Genomic DNA, 19,639 nt, shown 5'->3' on the forward strand with positions numbered 1-19,639 from the left:
AACAATCTGAGGTTAATGCTCATGAGCTCAATGTTAACGTGAAGTTGAGGTTCATCAGTTCTTATGAGTGCAACTAGCTTTTTAGAGTGAAAAATGGATATTATCATGGAGGCGAGATCCTCTGGTCTAGGATCTTTTGGACCAAGGGAGGTCATACAAGTTCGTTGGTGGGGTGAGCTAAGCTCCACCTGTTTAGCAAATGGGGTACAGTCTACCCTGTCAACGAATAGGTAGGGGTCCAGGATTAGTCGAGGGATCCTGGACCAGAGGATCCCTGCCCATTATCACAAGTCGTTGATAAGCACAATTTTGTAAGTAAACAAAAGTGAACATATTTTGACTATGATGAGGAATATAGTTTCTTCCTAATTTGAGCAAAACTAAAATGGTGTACTAGAGGGACCTCCCTCCCATCCATCCTATTTTTCACTCTTTTAAAATATCTTTTAGGTAAAGAAAGACAAGGATAGAAAATTTTAAAAATTCATCCTCCCGTTTGATCCATCCTTCCACTTTTAAATAAACCCATAGGTATTGTTTACACTTGCAGATGGAAGAACTTTCCATGGATGAACACAAGATGTGAGGTAGTACATCATAATGCTCTATTTTCTTTTAAGGCACGGATTGAGGAAGGAAAGGACTTGGGGAAAAAAATCCTAGAGAAAAAGAAGAAAAGAAAAGGAGAGAAAAAGTAAGAAAAAGAACAAAATCCTTAGGAAAAAGGAAGAAAGGAAAGAAGAAAAGGAAATAAAAAGAAACGAAGAAAAAAAATATAAAATAAAAATTGCGACCATGTAGAGCCGCCTGTGGCGCGGCGATTGCGCAAGGTTGTGTGAGGTAACCTGCATCGCCCATGCCCACGCAAGGTTACTGCAAAGCCATCCACAGCATATGCGATCATGCCTAATTTGAGAGAGGAAAAAAAGTTCATTCTATCCAATTTAAACATATAAAAAAAATATATAGAAAAAAATTATTCACAAATAAATTCTTAAGTTTGTCTTTCTATTATTTTATAATAGATAAATAGCGTAAAAAATGAATGGTTTGTTCTTTCTCATGAAATAAATTTTGGAAAAAAAAAATCACGGAAGATTTTTTTAATTTTTATTTCCAACCTTATGAATAAACAAGGGTTATTCTCTGAAATAAATATGGCACTCAAAAGATTCTACAAATTCAAAGAAAAAATAAAAAAATCTCTCAAGTTTTATGCATCCAAAATCAAGTAGAAGCCCTATTCATCTATAGAAATTTTGAAAAGTTTAAATTTGGTAAAAGAAAATTCACTCATCCCCAACACTTCTGTCAGTCAGTCTTTAAGTCAATACTAAAAAGATAAATCGCATATGACTACTAACCTTAGATTGTTAAATAGTGCACAGACACTCACCTATTAATCAAGATTTAATCTCTACATCTTACGATGAAAATACCACCATACCCTAGCCATGGTCTTGCCTCCTTCACAAACACACATGGAGACCTGGCTAACAAAGGTGGACTTCAATCCTGTACATATACATGGCCGGACTTTGCTTGAACAATAATTCTTTAGTCGAAAAGGGAAAGGAAAGATGCACATCTTGCCTCCATTCAGCACTATCGATTCCGCAAACAAAGGGAGCTACCACATCCAAACTGTGAATCCACATATTGCACATGTTCCATTGTTACAGGTGCTCACGGGTTTCGATATTTTCGAAGATCGATATGTTAGTAGAAACATGCCAGTGAACTCGAGCCGTTCATTGGATAGGTCGTCCATCGAGATGAACGAGAGCTATAGACTCAAATTTTGCAATCTGTTCACTGATCCAACTGCAATGCTAACAAGTGTGGCCATGTGCAGAAACAAGTTAAACAGTTATAAGAAACAATTAACAAAATAGTTCTCCAACCTGAAATGTCCTGCTCGATAGTCCGCTCAAGCCTGCCCTGCCACTCCATGCAACTCTTAACCATTTGCCTCAGTTCCCGAATTTCATTGCGGATTCGAGCCATTTCGCTTCTCAATTCATGCACGGCCTCCCTTTCCTGTCAAGTTGGAGATCGAACATGCTCATCGCACAGGAGCAGAGATTTTCTTAACAAATTTGTGGATGTGCCAAGGTTTGAATGATAATGCAGCATTGGTACCAGAGATGATGAGACAGAATCAACTTGTTCCAAATTTTGGTGCTCAGCTAAATCTTTGTAGAAGCAATTCCCTGCTCGCCTCCGCCGCCGCTGTATGAACGACAAGATCAACTTGTTCATCTTATCAGAGAAGTCGCTTGCGAGGGAAGTGGAGACTCTTCTCCTGTGAGGAAACAGCAAGATATATTGCTCGATTTGAGGAATCTGGGGCTTCCAAAGATTCGGGAACAAGTTATACCTGTCGAGAAGCTCCCTTATTTCCACATTGTCTGTGAAATTCTCAGAGGAATCATGTCTTCTTGCTACCCTCCATCCTCTGCGTGAGTTTGAGTCCTCATCACTGTGCCAACTGATCGACTGCGACGAGCATCTGCCATCCCAAGAACCATCAAATTGTTCAGTAGAACATGGACTGCCGGAACATTCAGCATGGAACAGAACATTCGCTGCATTGCTTGTATTCGTTGAGATCTCGCCATTTCCGGTGGGGCTCTGAACCTCCACAATTGGATTTCTGCAGATAGCAACGGCATAAGAACATTGTAATTCTACAATAAAATATGCAGATAATGTTAGATCGAACTCCGTTCAAAATGAAATTTGACCTCGTGTTCGGCTCAAATTGTTCGAATTTGATTCGAACTGAATTAAATTATAATTCGAAATGACTTAAATTCAAATTCAGAAACCTTAATTTGAAGGTGTTTAAACTAAAAATGTCTAAACATAAATAATGGTCAGTCCGAGTTTGGCTTACGGATGGCTCATGAACAATCAAATAAAATATGATGAGTTAGAATTCAGCTCTAAAAAAATTATGAACGTCTTATAGATCAACTCGAATTCCATAGTTTTAAATATAAATCAAATTTTTTTTCCTTAAAAAGCTCGTGAGCGGCTCAAATTGTTTGCACCGATAAGTAGTACCTGAGATATGAGATTGTGGATTGATTGTAGGGTCGATCGGAGTCCATTCTACATGGGAAACATCGCATCCGATCTAGCACTGCTGTTTGCCTTTCGAGGGACCTGAGCTTAAGCATTGACTACAGATATTGTGGAGGAAGAACAGATAGAAGAACTGTGAGGATTAATGTTTCGTAATTGAAATTGATCGAAGAAGAAGAAGAAGCCACCTGAAGCCGGCCACGGTGGGCAAAGCGTGAGACAGAGAGTCGGTCTGCCAAGGCCACGAGCTCCCGCCGTCGCTCATGCTCCATCCTCCCCTTGAAACTCTGAGTTCCCCCGCGCCCTCTCAGCCGCCGTGGGCTGAGCACCCCAGAGCCCTCGCCGGCTCCGCGGAGCATTCCCGCCTTATTATCGTCGTCCCCCACCCGGCTCTGGTCTATCTCGTTAAACCGAAAATAAGGGAAGGAGCTCACCGGCTCGCTCGACGCTGTCGTCATCGCGTCGGAGGTCCAGTCCCCTAACCCATCCACCAAACCCGAGCCGTCGGAGGCCACAGCGTCGGCTGCGCTTTCGGCGCAGTGGTTAGATGCGAGCCCAGCTCCTGCCTCAGCCTCCAACTCCCGCCACATCCGAATCAGGGAAGACGCCCGACCGTTGGGTCGCACGTCATCAGCAACGCCGGCGGTGAGCATGCGGGATCCAGACGAGGCCATACCGAGCGGTCAATTTCCCGTAAACTAGTTTCGACCGATATCACCCCATAAAATAGGATAGCGGCAGCGGCGGCTCCTGAACTCAGCACGAAGCAATTAGATATACGGAGCGACACGAGGAAGATAAGCGATCGGAGCTCGCGTTGCAAATTGCAAGGTGTTGAACGAATTGGTGATTTGCGTGAGAGATTAAACTTGAGAAATGTATAATTAATTGCATTGATGTTGAACGAATTGGTGATTGAATGAGAAAAAAAAAAAAAAAGAGAGAGGAGAGATTTTCAAGGTCGGGGGTGGAGGTGGCGGATGGAGGATGACGCGGGTGGATTTACGAGGTCTCTCGCCGGGACAAGTGACGGCCAGCCATTAAGTGACGTTGAACGGAGCAGAAAAGACTAATTATCTGGAAAATTTTAACGGAAAAGGATGTGTTGAATCTAATTATCTGGAAATTAAATGCAAAGACTACTGACCGACGACACTCCGCCGCCCGATGCAGCAGCGGCGAAGCCAGGAGAGATGGTCTCGTCGGCGAAGCAGACAAGAAACGGAGAGCCGGTTCCAGAGGAAACAGGAGTCATGGACAAAAATGCAAACGATAAAGAAAAGTCAACTACTGTCATCGTAAGCGTCTTGGACTTGGTCTTTCTTTGCTATGGGCGACGACCTGGGATAGAACGGGCTGACCAGTCTTCATAACTAAATTAAGGAGTATTTTCGATCGATTGTTAAATGGAGACTCGAGTCGAATATTATGAAAACCGATTTGCTCGTAACTATGAGTCGATTGATACTATCAATTTATTTGATTTAAATTGAATTCCAAATTTTAAAACAATATTTAAAAAAAAACAAATTTCTGAATTAACCAAACTTATAATTCATTTTAACTGCCTTTTAATCAACCTTAAATAGAAAGCCCGTGTCCCCTCAAGACTGTCAATTTAGGGTTCAAATTTTGATATAGCCAAGATAAATATCTTTTGCCAACTTAGACAGAAAGCCCGTAGTCCACAGCTTAGAACTGAGCATTCAGCTACTAATCAATGACATAGTAGTTAAGATAAAGATGCTTGTTGTAGTAAGGACAATATGGAATTTAGATGTTATGATAGTATTAATTTCTATTAGCTTTTTAGTGGACAGATCATTTCAGTGTGCATCAATTTTATTTGCCAATATTTGGTATCAAGTTTGCTCATTATCAATAGAGCAACTCCACCTAGTTATGAAAAAAAAATTCATAAATTGTCATCTATTTAACTGAGATTGAGTTATGGCATATAAACAAGCATATAGCTCAAGTTCAATAAACTTTCAAAATGAACTGATTCTATTTTTATCACATCGAGCTTGGGCTGAAGCCCGATAATAATTTGAAAAGCTCAAGATAAGCAAGCTAGAGTTCTACTGGTTTCCAGTCCTGCAGCTACAATGAGCAAGGATTGCAACAGCGTGACCTAGAACAATAAGGAAAGAAAACAATGCTAGATACATATTTGTGATGTGTTGAAAGAATGTCGTAAAAGTTATGTATATTAATCGGAGACCTTTGGTGTTCATTGCTTTTCATGTAACCCTCTGGCTTCTCGTGGAATAATTGTGACAGGAAAATGGCTTGCCAAATGAAGAAACACAATGGCTGGAAATTTCATCAGGCCGTATACAACTAGTCGGTTACTGAACCACAATCCTTCTACTATACATTATGGCTGGCAGAACCAAGTAGTCGTTCTTCCTCTATTGGTTTGTCCATTGCCGAAAGTTCCAAGCTTGCCTTGCCTGTCATTTTATTCCATTCATTTTCCACTCGAAAGAAAATCCACTGGAAACGCCGCATTATTTCCAAAGCAGTAATTGTAAAAACTGTCAAATAATTGTGTCGAAGATGAGCTGATAGTTTGTAGGTCCATGTGCATCGAAGAACTAGGTTGCTTCCCATCACCCAATAATATACCTACAAGTCCATGAACAGGGTTTGACAAAAATGACAAGAAACACAATAATTGCTAAAGTGAAAACATACCCATATTCGCCCATAAAGAAGATTCGTGCAAATATGTGGATTTTTAAACTTGAAAATTCGAGTAAATACACTGCAAGAACAGAAAGTAGAGCAATAAATAGTTTAATTAATCAATTGGTCAAAAAACAGAAGAAGAAGAAGAAGAAGAAGATGATGATTCCATACATACCTCAAGTCCCAATCCCGAGTCACATCCCAGTAAAATGAGTATAACGAGTTAATGACACTAGAAATTAGCCAAAGTGGCCGGTAAAAATCAGTCCAACTTTCAGGGAAGACATGATACTTCAGAGCAGAAAGAAAAATCACAGGGACGGCAGTTGCGTATTTTAATGCTGCAAATAAAGAGTAGAGTTTTACCACTTCATTCACCCAAGTCAATCTTTTGTAGTTATTAACCATTAATGAACTAATTTTTGCATAAAATATACTGTCATTGAAGCAACTAAACCGTATACATCATGCAACATGCTTTAGTTAACTTCGATGATATATATATCAATATGCTTGCACCTTGAATCATGAACATAAATATTAAAGACGAATACAATTAGTAAAAATAATGAGCCCGTTCATTTACCATTAAAAAGGCATGTCCTTTCTTTAGTATCCTTATATTGACGCAAGCATTGGAAAAAACGGCACATATAGGGAAAGACTAACACTATAGGAATTGCAACAGAGTGGCTTCCGCATACAGAATCTGCTTCAAACCATGCAATTGTTGCAACCTGAATGCAAAGAATTCATATAAAGTTATTGATGCAGGGTGAAAAAAAAATCATTTTAGCTTGATGACAACAACTTGCAGTGTTTTGACTCCCAACTATTTGAGATCAGTTACCACTTAACTCTTCCACAAGGATATATTAGATCTTTCTTAACTATATATTAAAAGAAGTATTTCCAGTCAATCTATTGCTTTCTCACCCACACACTTTCATTATAATTGACTTGTTGACTTGTTTAATTATAGAACTTTTTTCTACCAACTGACCTCTGACGGATAAGACTTCTACCACGATCTCAAAAGCTTCCCATTTAGTCGAGAAGAACATAACAATAGCACAAGGCATCATTACACTTTAGTATGACCACAATAAAGCATGAAATGAGTACCACTCAATGGTCAAATAATGTAATGTTGCTTGCCTTTCCAATCCATGTGGAACAAGTGGATTATAGAATCTCAGTTTTGAAAGATTTAAGTGAATTTAGCTCAATCTAGCATACAAAGTTAACTATGGAAACACCATATTCTGCAAATTCATTTCTCCATAATATAAAATATTCTTTCTATTCGCATAGCTATCCACCTAAAGACAAAAAGTAAGCTTTGCCATATCCTTGATATTTTACAGAAGAATCATTACTAACCTGCCTATTCACCATCCTACAAACTGAGCGCTCCAAATCAGAGAATACCTAGAAAGAAACCAACACTCACGGCAGTTAAGACAAAATCATATTTAATAAGAGACTCACGATAGGCGAATCAGTGGAAGTGGAACATTTGTCTACTTGATAGAACAATCACAAATTGGCTTTTGGTAGATAAAATAGCAGAAACTTGTTAATGTAGGTCTAATAGGGTGAGAAGCAACTATGAAATTATTATAAAAGAATCTGAGATAGAATTGATTAATGCAATTCTAGGTGATAGGCATAACCAATGCGTCCTCCAGCAAACTTGGAGGCCATGTTGGTCATCTCTTTCAATTCCAAACATGATAACATCTCACAGACAGAATTACCGATCACAATCTTCTAATTGGGAGATGATTTAATAGTAACATGACAATAATTTAATTACAATGATAACAGACATACCTTTGACATTGATGTCATGATATCAGCCACAAAGAAATCAGAAAATGTGATTGCCTGCATTTACATTGAGGGCAGAACTTCAACTTGGGAGGAAAAAACAGACAAAAGAATCTTCTAACATTTTAAGACATAAGATCAAAATACAGTTAAAAGTAGAATAAAAACCAGATTAAAGTCCATATGAGCAATAAACTTGAATGTATTGTGTGCTCAATGTCTGTGCACTGATAAACTTGAACCACTACCTTCCATAAAAATTAAATGTTATGCGTATAAAATTATCTTAAATTGTTGGTAGCTATGAAGCGTAATTTTCAAAAGAAACCCAGGTGGAGGAAACTCCACTACCAATCCAAACTCAAAGGATTTCAAATCCACACACCAAATAAGTGGCCTCTGAATGCAGAAATTTTGTTCAGAAAGTTGAAGGAGATCACATCAAAACTCCCCAAAATAAGAAATTAAATAAGCCCTGAGATTGAACCTTCCAATGCTAATTGAGGCATTGAATAAGTCAACAAATTCAGCAGACGGCCTGAGTGATCAAGCAGGAACCCCATCAGGATAACAAGGTAAAAAAACCTGAGATAACAATCTAAGAAAAACTTCCAAGTTGACGGTTCTAAAGATTGGCATGAAACAAAGCAAAGTAGAGGATTAAATCTATGATAGTAAATGAACCGAACGTTCGTGAACAAGCTTGGTGTTCGGTTTGATAAGAGCTTGTTTATGTTCATTCAATATACACAAAATCAATTAAATAAACAAGTTTGAAAAACTCATTAAACTAAACAAACTTGAACACATATGTGTTCAGCTCGTTAATATTCGTGAATAATGTACGTGAACAACGTTCGTGAACCATGTTCGTGAACAACGTTCGCGAACCATGTTCGTGAACAACGTTCGTGAACCATGTTCATTAATAAAACTGTTATTAACATGCTAAATAAATAAAAAAAACTTTTAAAATGAACAAACAAATTTAAATTATTAGTCTCACTAACCAATCAAACAAGCAAAAGTTTCAAACAATCAAATAAGTTTGAATTGAGAGTTTGATAACATTAAAACGAACCAAGCTCAAGCTTATAAAAAATAAGCCAAGCCAAGCTTAAACAATCATTTCAAAAGCTTGGTTTATTTTAGGCTTAGCACGGCTCAGTTACCTTATCAAACAAGTTTGAACACCCCAAAGCTTAATTTGGCTTGTTTACAGCCCTAATTAAATCCCAAGATACCAAAACTTCAACAAGTCATGGCCAAAAACACCCTTACAAGCATAGAAACTATAGTATCACTTGGGGATCATCAGATCAAGGCGGCCTTGAACCTCAAGAAACTTGCTAGGAACCCCACCAGTTATAGAATCTCACCATCTCGAGGCGGCTAGGAACCATACAAGTGAGCCTAAAAGCCTTAAGATAATAACTTGGAATCTCAAAAAGCTGAGGACCATCTTGGAATCACTAAGATGAGAAGGCGTGAAGAAGCTGAAAGCTCCCATGGGTCGACACGAAGAAACTTAGATTATGGTATAACAATAGAACAGAATCAATTTGTCAGACGCATAAACCAACATACAAGGTATGTATCATAGGGGCACAGTACCCAGGAGGCTGGATAGCTGAGAAACCACCACTCTCATACCATTTCAAGCAAAAACCTGTACATCGAGAGCAATAACTTGATGGCAGCCTACCATTACACTCAGAAATCCATTGGGTGTGCATTTATCCTTGGCCAAAGAGCCACAATGACTTTCATTAACCACTGTCACAATCTGACAACATCATAATGCTAACAGTGAAATTCATGCAACTGTTGATTAAGTTTGGCCTTAACAATAAGTTAGGCATTGATTATCAAAGTAATTTTCCCACATAGATTGGACGAGACTTTCCACCAAGTTCTTTAAGCTAAATTATTGTCAATGAAAATCTATTGTAATAGATGTTTAAATGAAACTAATGCTTGCCTGTAATGGTAATATGATACGCCATACAGTCCTCAACAAGTAGTAGCGTGTTGGCAAGTAAAAAATTTCAAAAGGGAATATGAGAACCATTAGAATGACTGCATACAGAAAAACCTGCAGTTAAAAAAAAAAGTCAATTGACAACATAACAGTAACTACAGAAGTACACATCATAGCCAAATAGAGTTACACGAAAGACAGAAGACATGCCTATGAACAGAGCACAATACAGGGGCCACATCCACACATAATAATATACATAATAGGCAAGCACACAGGCCATTATACATAATTTGGAAAGGTGACCCATGCAAGTGCATGGATATTATGATAGTTATCAAATCACACGTGCCATCTGCATGATCAATACAAGGTCAGAACCACAAACATGGATCACACATCTCATACTATCCATATTATATTAACCGTCAATTAGTTCACCAAAACAAATATTATTTAATATTTGTAGTAATACCTAACCATGAAGAAGGTTGATGATCTAGTTTATGTTTGCAAAGTAAATAGAAACCATCAAACAATGAGAACATAAGTTCCATTGGCATCAGATAACTGTAAAGGAATGATCATTTGATAGTACGAAATTAGAAATCGCAGATTCATCAGGCTTATGCTTACTTGAGATTTAATTGGTAAAAAGTTGAGAGCTAAAGTTATCTCAACCAAGGAATTGAAGAACAACTTGTATTTCATGAAGGAATATAATAGGTCATGCCTAAACTCAACTTCTCTGAGATTAAATTCAAAAACCACAAGAAGAAAGAGCTATCTCAACCAAGGAGCAGCTATAAATTTTACTTATCTATTAATATAGACTTGATTTTTACAGCTTATCTCAACCAAGGAGCAGCTACTTCTATATTATACACTTCTTAAAAATCTTTTTACCATTTATCTATTTATATATATTTGATTTTTTAAGCAAGTGCAATATTCGAGGATGCACGAAGCATCATGGAGTCAAATTCACCTTGATTGTTTCAATGGATAAGAACGTCAAAATTACTTTATAAAGTTAATCTATTTCTATGTTATACATTTCTTAAAGATAATTTTACAAGTTATGTTTTAAAATAGCTGTCAACTGAGTAGATATTACTAATCATCAAAGATTTAATCCTTGTTATTTCATAACGTTACTTTTAAATAATTTTTTTTGAAATAAGAAGAAACTAGTATCTAGCAATTCAGAGATATCTTTGCTGCAACCCAAATAATGACTCAATGTCCATAATTTGTAGTCAACATAAACATTGGCAAGCTTATCAGTTTTGCAAATTTCATTTAATAGAATTTTTTTTATTTTGTTACTTTTATATTTGTTAAACACTAGCTTTTCTTTTGTAGGTATTTAAGCAAAATGGGGGATAATTTGTCATGAAAAGAAAATTGACATGTCTATTAAATAAACAGAGCCCTAAATTAAGAGGCGGGCACCTTTAATAAAGTATCAAAGAAGACAATAGCTCTCATGATCAGCAAAGATATGCAAAAGTGGCAGAGTGGGTTACTAAGTTACTTAGGACAAAGTGAATCACTAGGATAAAATACTGGTGTATTATAAACAGAATCCAAGTACTTGTCTCACTAATACATTCAAATACAAGAACACATTAGACAAGAGGACACCTCCTAAGAAGTTTATATACTCACTTGTCAATCGGAAGAGAAAAAAGAACCAATCCTTCAGAAGATGAAAGAAAGGTAAATGCTTGATTCGACTATGCTTTTATAAAAAAATAATTTTTAATAAATAAATATTTGCCTAGCTTGTTAATTTATTGATATAATTAGCATATCTATAAAGCTAGAAGAAGACAAATTGAATGTTACGCAATATTTTAGTTTAAATTTTAGAAAAAAAGAATTATGAGTAAATCCACACCTTTCGAAAACAATAATTTTGTGAAACAATTATTTGATTCTTTTAGATGTAAAATGAATAATTCCGAGCTACGTCAACGACAAGGCATGTAGTTTTTATATATTGTAATATTGAATTTCAATTATCATTACATGATGTAGTATTGATAAAATTAATGAGGGAAGCACATGGGAGGAGGCAATAAACTTCGCATTTGTTATCAAATAACTTGGTTCAAGATTATGTAAGTGCAAATAAACAGGTTCTATATATATTTATATCATTTTGTATATGGGAGTTATATACAAAATAGCATGTTGAAGTCTCTATAGAGTATATTTAACCAAGTTGTCTTTTTAAGAACATAAATTAAATTAAGACCATACACGCACAAAATGTTTGGAAACTCTATAAATTTAAAATAACAGTAACACTATATATATACTAACATAATGTAGATTGGAGTATCAATCATGTCTTATGTGTCATTGTATCAATCATGTCAATGAGTATTGTGTCGTGTCAACACTCGACGCCTCTTGATATTCTATAATAAACATGTTTGGATGAATTGAGATAATATCGTAATTTCTTTTAGCTTGTGCCCTTACGATATAATGTTAAAACTTACAATTTCAAATGGAATATAAAGTCTGAACTTAAGTACACTGATTTTTCTTCTTTTTCTTATTCATCTCATTTTTCCTTCCGCCTCCAATTCACCACCAACACCATACATCGAACCATCGGTATGATACGGAAACAATATCATTTCAGTCAAATATAGAAACATTGCCACAAGTCAAGATTTTGAGTGAAAATGGATTAACTTGAGTTATAATTTAGTCAAACTAGGTTGAATTTTGATAAAATTGATTGATGTAGCCTTCCCTTTAATCACAGCATGTTTCTTAGATAACAAACATAGGAAGAAGACAAAGTCTTTATTGCTCTCTTAGAGATTCACTTTGAGATCAAGAATAACTCAGTAAAATCAACATCTCACTTAATTTTCTCTGACTTACTATTGATCAGGCAAGATTCCTATGGGTCCAAAGAGAACATAAAAAACTCAATTACCCTTTCTTCAACTAAAAATCAATTCGAAGGTAATTAAGAACCCAATTAAACCTATGACATCCCACAATAAATAGTAACATTTTAATTACAAATTAAATTAAGAATCTAGCGGTATTTAGCTATTTATAATAAAAATATAATTCTAATATTGGTAATATTTTTATTATTTATTAATTTTTATTGATAGGTAGGACACTATTTGTGTACTACATTATTAATAAGTGAATACAACAACAACAACCAAGCCTTTTCCCACTAGGTGAGGTCAGCTGTATGAATCCTTTTACGCCATTGAGCTCTATCTCCTATTATATCATCATCTATATTTAAATAAATTTTATCTTATTTTATTGTTGCTAACCAAGTCTTTTTTTATCTTCCTCTTCCTCGTTTGATATGCATGTTTATCATAGTTTCACATCACCTAACTGGAGCATTTATTGGTCGTCTAAGTACATATCCGTACCATCTTAAACGTGTCTCTCGGAGTTTGTCCTCAATAGATGCAACTCCGACTTTCTCTCTAATGCTCTCATTCCTTATTTTGTCCATCTTCGTATGTCCACACATCCACCTTATTAATAAGTGAATACGTAATGATAAAATAAGTATTCTTAAAAATTTTGAATATTAATTCTAATTGAAAAAAATATTAAATATTAGAGTTTTTATTTTTTACCTCTGATTTCAATTTCCTTCGTCATGTAGATCCGATGCAACCAATACTTAGATTCTTTAACTATCTCATTCCAATACTGATATCAATTTTGACAACTATGATCATAATACTATTGTTTATATGATAATATTTGGAGCTTTCTTACCTTATGAAAGAAACTACTTAATAATAAATTGTTTCAAGTTATGAGTTTAAATGTGATTTTCAAAAGTCCAACCTTTTTTTCTTCAAAAAAAGAACTATCAATTTCGCATATTCTTGTATAAGCATTACATGTTTAAGAATAATCATTACTGTTTAACCAATTCATATAAAAAATCTGTATCTTGTTTGTTTTTCATTAATAATTACGTTGCATGTGTAGAATATAAATAAAAACTACTTCGTATGGATTGTTTATATCAATTAAATGTTATGCAATTATTAAATAGCATATCCTATAGGTATAATTGATGTTAATAACTTTTAGAAATGAATGTAAATATACCAACAAATCATGTAGTCACCTGATTGCATTTCACATGGATGCTTTTTAAAAGCTGTATACGCACAAACATGCACCAATAAAACTCAGCCTCAATATGCCTAAAGTTGGTCATCGTAAATGTAAGACTGCTGGTGACCAGATGAACAATCTCAGGAAAACCGACAACTCAGCCAAGGGAACTTTAAAACTACATCCATGTTTAGTTTGTGTCACAGATGATGCGGCATGAATTACTGTCAAACTTCTTCAAAACTCACTTAACAGTTGAATTGAAAAGAAACAACTTTAAAAGAGATGCTTAAAATTAAAGAGATAATCAAAACAATATCCTATACTTAAAGAGATAAGTCCTTTACAACAAATCAACTCTATCTTTTTAACATTCATATCCTACCTGTCTCCACCTAAGCCTTGCAACCAACCTTTGCCAAAGTGTACCATATGGCATCCCATGTATGAAGTAGTATTAGTTCATTGGGTTGTTTTTTCTTTTTTTTTTGAGAATATTAATTTTGATTATCTTTATTTGGTATAAACTATGCTAGCATGGCATGTGCGTCGGCCTATATTCATATTAGTTGGGAGGCCATGTCAAAGAAGTTAGATGGAGAATTTTTAATAGGGTTGATAAAATCATAGAAATTTTGTGAATGAAAAGACAGGATAAAATTTCTACAACCCTAAAAGAATATAGGATATACATAGTAATTAAATTTATTCTAAATCCATTTGGCTTCAAAACAATACAAGCTTAGAATCCATCTTGTATGATAGATTCTTAACAAGCACGACCAATCTTGTTTTATGACAAGAGCCATGGCATACTGATCAAGTTGGTAGCTAATACCATTTACATAGTGGTTTTCTAAGCAACAAGTGTATTCATCCACATTGAGTAGTATGTATTTAGTACACCAAAGAAACAATAAATTTAAAAACCAAAAAAGTAATAGTTTTCTAAGCAGCAACTGTATCCATCCACTTTGAGTAGTATGTATTTAGTACACCAATGAAACAATCAATATATAAACTAAAAAAGTACAAACAAAAAGAAGTGAAAATTCAATAGAAGAGAGTGACAGGTAAAATACTGGTTGTGATGCAGCCAACGATACTTCCCCATGTGAGTACAGATAAAGATAAGCTGACATACTTGTAGGAACAATAATGGTCATCCAGGTTGCACACTGCAATAAGAAATCAATTAGCACAAAAGGTTTACAGTTTTAGTATGTTTAAATCATCCATTGATCAAGAATGCATTATTTCAATATTATATAACAATGTAATAGATTTAAAAGTTTGTAAACAAAACTAACCCTGAAACAATTACATACTTTACAGAAATGCTCTCATAACAAAAAAAAAATTGTACGAATAGCATATAGAAGTAATCATTTAAACTGATATGTTGGGGTGTTCATGACTTCAGTGTTTAATAACATCATCTTGATCATAACATGTGTTTGTCCCAACTTTTGGGATTTCACTGCCTAATAACAAAAAGAACAAATACAGACAAGTCAAGAAAGATGTTGGCATAGAAATTGCAACCACTAGTGAAGCTTAAGTGTGAATATCATATATAAGTAATCATTTCAATTGCTAGGTTGGCATGCCATGATTTCACTGCTTAATATCATCTTCATCATAACCTGTGTATGTCCCAACTTTTGGAACTTCGCTGCCTAATTACAAAAGAATAAATACAGACAGGTTGAGAAAGAAGTTAGCATAGAAATTGGAACCACTAGTGTAGCTTATGTATGGAAGTTAGAGTGAGTAGGACAAACAAATATCAACAGGTTTTGACACTCTAATTCAGTACAAAGGTGAACTACTAGAACTCCTGTCGTTTGGGTAGGTTGTAGCATATGATATCAAGGATATTTGAATTGGAAAAGGTTTCTTGTAATGACGGATCATTATTAGTTTTTCCATCTCTACCCACTTTTAGCCATGTTGGATAACAGCACTCACATTGACGCTCTCTGCATGACCCCAATAATCTATTAGCCATGTGTAGAACTTTAAGAAATAATTGTGTCAAACATTGGATCCACACTCATGTCCAATTCTCATAACGCTAATCTGAGTAATATCAAGGACATGGTTTTACATGTTTTTCCGTACTGCCCAAACAAGCAATACAAATAGTCCCAAAAGAGACTGGCACCAAGATGAATTCAAAACACTGATACCATTGGGAAATCATCAACAAAGCTTTTAGTGTCATCTTCATCTTTTCTGCCTCTTTAAAACATCAGTACCACCAAGCTACAGGAGAAGACCAACTGTTTCTTCTGCACCATACAAACATCAATAAGTCTCCTTTTGCCCCTTTTACCCATAAGTTTTGAGTTATATTACTTAAACATATAAGGCATCTTTGATCATTACCACCGGAACTATCTTTTTCTCATTTTATTGGCTACAATTGCTCATAAAGAATAATATTTGTTTGTGCACATCAAATATATGCAGCTTATGAGACATGTGTCAAGGGGAGCATGTGGCGTATATCATATGTGAGTGCCTTCAACATGCAGGACCTGGTAAATTATATGGCTACATATGCCTCATCAGCAGCCCACAGATACAAACACCCAAAACGAAACTATGGTGAGCTTAAATCTGTTTAGGTAAAGCCAAATCAAATAGAAATCCTAATTATTCCTTGCACTAGTCACTTTTTGAATAATGATTTTATCATATTTTTTCCCTCACCAGAGGATTAGTTCTCATGTTTGGAACACTTAATAAACTGTCTTTTATATGGTGTCTTGAAGTATTCAATTATATGCATATCACTTACATAATATGCTCTGCATATTTGAATAATAGATATTGTCATAAATTATATATTCCCCAATTTATAATTATTACTTTCTTATGTTCCGGGTTAAGAAGATCATTGAATTGAAGAACAAGGCTTGTTCAGACAATGGCAAAAACTTTCTTGTGATTAATCAGAAGGGCATTGATCCACCATCTCTAGACCTACTTGCCAGGGAAGGGGTAAATCATATCATCACTCTAGTTGTTGATGATTAAATTTTGTTCACTTCAAGTTGTATCTGGGTGAAACTTTTCAACTTTCCTAGTTGGCATTCATCAGAGTTGTTTTATGTCCTTCGTACAATTCAAAGTAATCAACGACTACTACTAGCCATTGTAATTCATTGTAGACAATATGCTGTATGAACCAGCCAACTCTATTTCCCTTTGCTTGAGCAACCTGAGTCTTGAATATTTGCACATGCTATGCTTATCTCATGAAGATGATTATTTTAAGAACAGCTTATTTGCATGATTTCACTCGACAGAAATCAGTTCAGTCACTGCATTACAGGTTACGGTATATATGTTAAAATTATGAGGTGGGAATAGATGATTAAGGTTGCAATATAATCTGCAATTAATCAAATGTTTTGACTATATAGCAATTGCAGGATTTTGATAAATATTCAACATTTACCTTGTTATAATGTATTTCACGAATTTCTATTTTCTAGTTCTACTAGGAGGAGCATGAGTACTAATGATGTTGACTGTTTGACCTTTTGGTTAGCTAAATTCCTTTTCTTCAATTTGTTTATTTTGCTGCTGCAGATTTTTTCTCCATTGTTATAATATTTTGTTTAATTCATTATGAAAAACAATGATCTAGTTTTTGCATCATCAATTGCTATTAATTCTCCAACTCTGCGTATGACGAACCAATCATGCCCGATCCTAAACCCAGATAGAAGAGGCTTGCGTTAAGTTGTCAGCCAGTGTTAAAACTATGGCAAATGTTCAATGAATGGATCCATTAAACTATTGTGCTAATGCTAGGTTATTCCCTGAAAGGAACGCGTTGCAGGGTCCAATTGTAACATCTCGGCAAAGATCGCTACATCTCTAGAACTCAACTGTAGTGTCAGTCCGACTGTAACGTATAGGCAAGAACCGCTTCATCTTCATGAGAACTTTGGTGTAGTGTTAAATAAGCAAAAATTCTCATACCATAAGTTGGATAAGAACAAATATGATAGGAAAACTAATAGTCTAAGATTTGGAACATGGAACATAGGAACCCTCACTAGTAAATCAATGGAGCTAATAGATACGATGATTAGGAGAAGAATTAGTATTTTGTATCTACAAGAGACAAAATAAGTAGGCGAGAAGGTAAAACTAATAGAAAACTCGGGTTTTAAGTTATGGTACACAGGAAAGAGTAAAGTAAAAAATGGAGTGGGTATTGTTGTAAATAGGTCATTAAAGGATGAAGTTGTTCGAGTAATTAGAAAAGGGGATAGAATTATAGCCCTTAAGATAATAGTGGCAAAAGAAATTATGAATATAATTAGCATATATGCACCACAAGTATGATTAGATGAAGCAACCAAATCAAAGTTTTGGGACGACATAGATAAAATATTTCAAAGCATTCTGTCAAATGAAATGATTTTAATAGAAGACGATTTAAATGGATATATCGGAGTAAAAAATGAGGAATATGAGAGGGTACATGAGGTTATGGGTTTAAAACAAGAAATGAGAGAGAAAATTATATTAGATTTTGCGATATCATATGACCTTATATTAGCTAATACGTTTTTTTAAAAAAAGAGAAAAACACTTAGTCACGTTCAAAAGTGGGAATAATAAATCACAAGTTGACTTTCATATGATTAGAAAGAAAGATAAAAGGATTTGTAAAGATTACAAGATCATCCCAAGAGAAAGCTTAACTACTCAACACAGATTAATAGTGTTGGACATATGCCTCCAACATAGTATCAATAGAAAGAAAATATATACGACTCCTAAAATTAAGTTGTGGAAGTTAAAAGATGGGAAGCAAAATATATTTAAGGAGAAGGGAGAAGTCCAAGCATTAGGTGAAATATACGGTGATTCTAATATGACATGGGATAAGGTAGTATCAAAGTTGAAAAGAGTAACTAAGAGTGTACTCGGTGAGTCAAAGGGACATGCACCACCAAGCAAGGAATCTTGGTGGTGGAATGAGAAAGTACAAGAGAAAGTGAATGAAAAATGAATAGCTTATAAAAAAGGCAGCCCGGTGCATGAAGCTCCCACCATGCGGGGTCCCAGGGAAGGATCCATTATACGCAGCCTTACCCTGCTTTTTGCAAAAAACTGTTTCCAGGATTCGAACCCGTGACCTTTTGGTCACATGAAAAATGAATAGCTTATAAGGAATTATATATTTGTATGAACGAGAAAAACTTAAAAAAATATACAATAACAAAGAAAGATACTACAAAAATAGTGAATGAAATAAAAAATAAAATCTTTGAATGATTATATCAAAAATTGGATACAAAAGAATGGGAAAAAGACATTTATAGAAAAACTAAAGTGAGAGAAAAGAAGACAAGAGATCTTATTCAAATAAAATGTATTAAAGATGAATGTAGTAGGATACTAGTAAATGATGAAGAAATAAAAGAGCAGTAGAAGTATTTTCAATAACTTTTTAATAAAGGTTTAGATGACCAACTTAACTTAAGTAATTTAAGTAGGTCAAATGAGTATAGAAATTTAAATCTTTATCGTAGAATTCAAACTTCAGAAGTAGAATAAGCTTTAAATGGGATGCACAATGGAAAAGTCGTTGAACTAGATGATATTCCTATAGAGGTATGGAAGTACCTAGGGAAATAAGATATTAAATGGCTTACAAAATTAATTAACATAATATTGAAAACAAAAAAAATATTTGATCAATGGAGGATAAGTATTCTAGTTCTCTTATATAAGAATAAGAGAAATGTACAAAATTGTACAAACTATAGGAGTATTAAACTAATGAGTCATACCATGAAACTTTGAGAAAAAATAATAGAAAAAAATTTAAGGAAGAAGACCATGGTGACTGAAAATCAATTTGGGTTCATG

The 19,639-nt window shown here is 34.9% G+C and overlaps 2 protein-coding genes across 8 annotated transcripts in view; both read right to left on the bottom strand.

The window, feature by feature from the left end:
- Positions 1 to 1,370: 1,370 nt before the first annotated feature.
- LOC122045614 lies at positions 1,371 to 4,433 on the bottom strand. 5 transcript variants are annotated; one of them, XM_042605909.1, is made up of 6 exons: positions 4,238 to 4,433; positions 3,279 to 3,840; positions 3,070 to 3,188; positions 2,381 to 2,656; positions 2,143 to 2,305; positions 1,371 to 2,040 (listed from the first exon to the last, which is right to left on the bottom strand). In XM_042605909.1, the coding sequence occupies exons 2-6, from the start codon at positions 3,762 to 3,764 to the stop codon at positions 1,813 to 1,815; spliced, it is 1,272 nt and encodes a 423-aa protein (XP_042461843.1). In that variant the 5' UTR covers positions 3,765 to 3,840; positions 4,238 to 4,433; the 3' UTR covers positions 1,371 to 1,812. The 5 variants fall into 5 exon arrangements, with proteins under 5 accessions (XP_042461843.1, XP_042461846.1, XP_042461845.1 ...); XM_042605912.1 differs by having other exon boundaries at positions 1,371 to 1,824; positions 1,905 to 2,040; positions 3,279 to 4,433; XM_042605911.1 differs by having other exon boundaries at positions 3,279 to 4,167; positions 4,238 to 4,432.
- A 641-nt stretch (positions 4,434 to 5,074) lies between these two features.
- LOC122045615 (SPX and EXS domain-containing protein 1-like) overlaps positions 5,075 to 19,639 on the bottom strand; it is a 35,086-nt gene continuing 20,521 nt past the window's right edge. For 2 of the 3 annotated variants that reach the window (XM_042605915.1, XM_042605916.1), the window contains exons 7-14: positions 14,818 to 14,913; positions 9,599 to 9,712; positions 7,621 to 7,674; positions 7,168 to 7,215; positions 6,371 to 6,521; positions 5,960 to 6,125; positions 5,791 to 5,860; positions 5,075 to 5,721 (exon numbers count right to left, since the gene is read on the bottom strand). In XM_042605915.1, the coding sequence (XP_042461849.1) occupies positions 5,464 to 5,721; positions 5,791 to 5,860; positions 5,960 to 6,125; positions 6,371 to 6,521; positions 7,168 to 7,215; positions 7,621 to 7,674; positions 9,599 to 9,712; positions 14,818 to 14,913 (957 nt within the window). In that variant the 3' untranslated portion in view covers positions 5,075 to 5,463. The remainder of the gene's footprint in view (positions 5,722 to 5,790; positions 5,861 to 5,959; positions 6,126 to 6,370; positions 6,522 to 7,167; positions 7,216 to 7,620; positions 7,675 to 9,598; positions 9,713 to 14,817; positions 14,914 to 19,639) is intronic. The other variant, XR_006130035.1, reaches the window with a different exon arrangement.

This window comes from Zingiber officinale, chromosome 2B, assembly GCF_018446385.1.
Source record: "Zingiber officinale cultivar Zhangliang chromosome 2B, Zo_v1.1, whole genome shotgun sequence".
NCBI lineage: Eukaryota > Viridiplantae > Streptophyta > Magnoliopsida > Zingiberales > Zingiberaceae > Zingiber > Zingiber officinale.

Bases quoted from the DNA above. Each gene is read 5' to 3' on its own strand.
- LOC122045614 (XM_042605909.1), bottom strand. From the start codon at position 3,764: ATGGCCTCGTCTGGATCCCGCATGCTCACCGCCGGCGTTGCTGATGAC. The intron at 2,306-2,380 runs GTATAACTTGTT...GTTTCCTCACAG, and splicing joins ATAAGGGAGCTTCTCGACAG to GAGAAGAGTCTCCACTTCCC. The intron at 2,041-2,142 runs GTACCAATGCTG...CCAACTTGACAG, and splicing joins ATTCTGTCTCATCATCTCTG to GAAAGGGAGGCCGTGCATGA.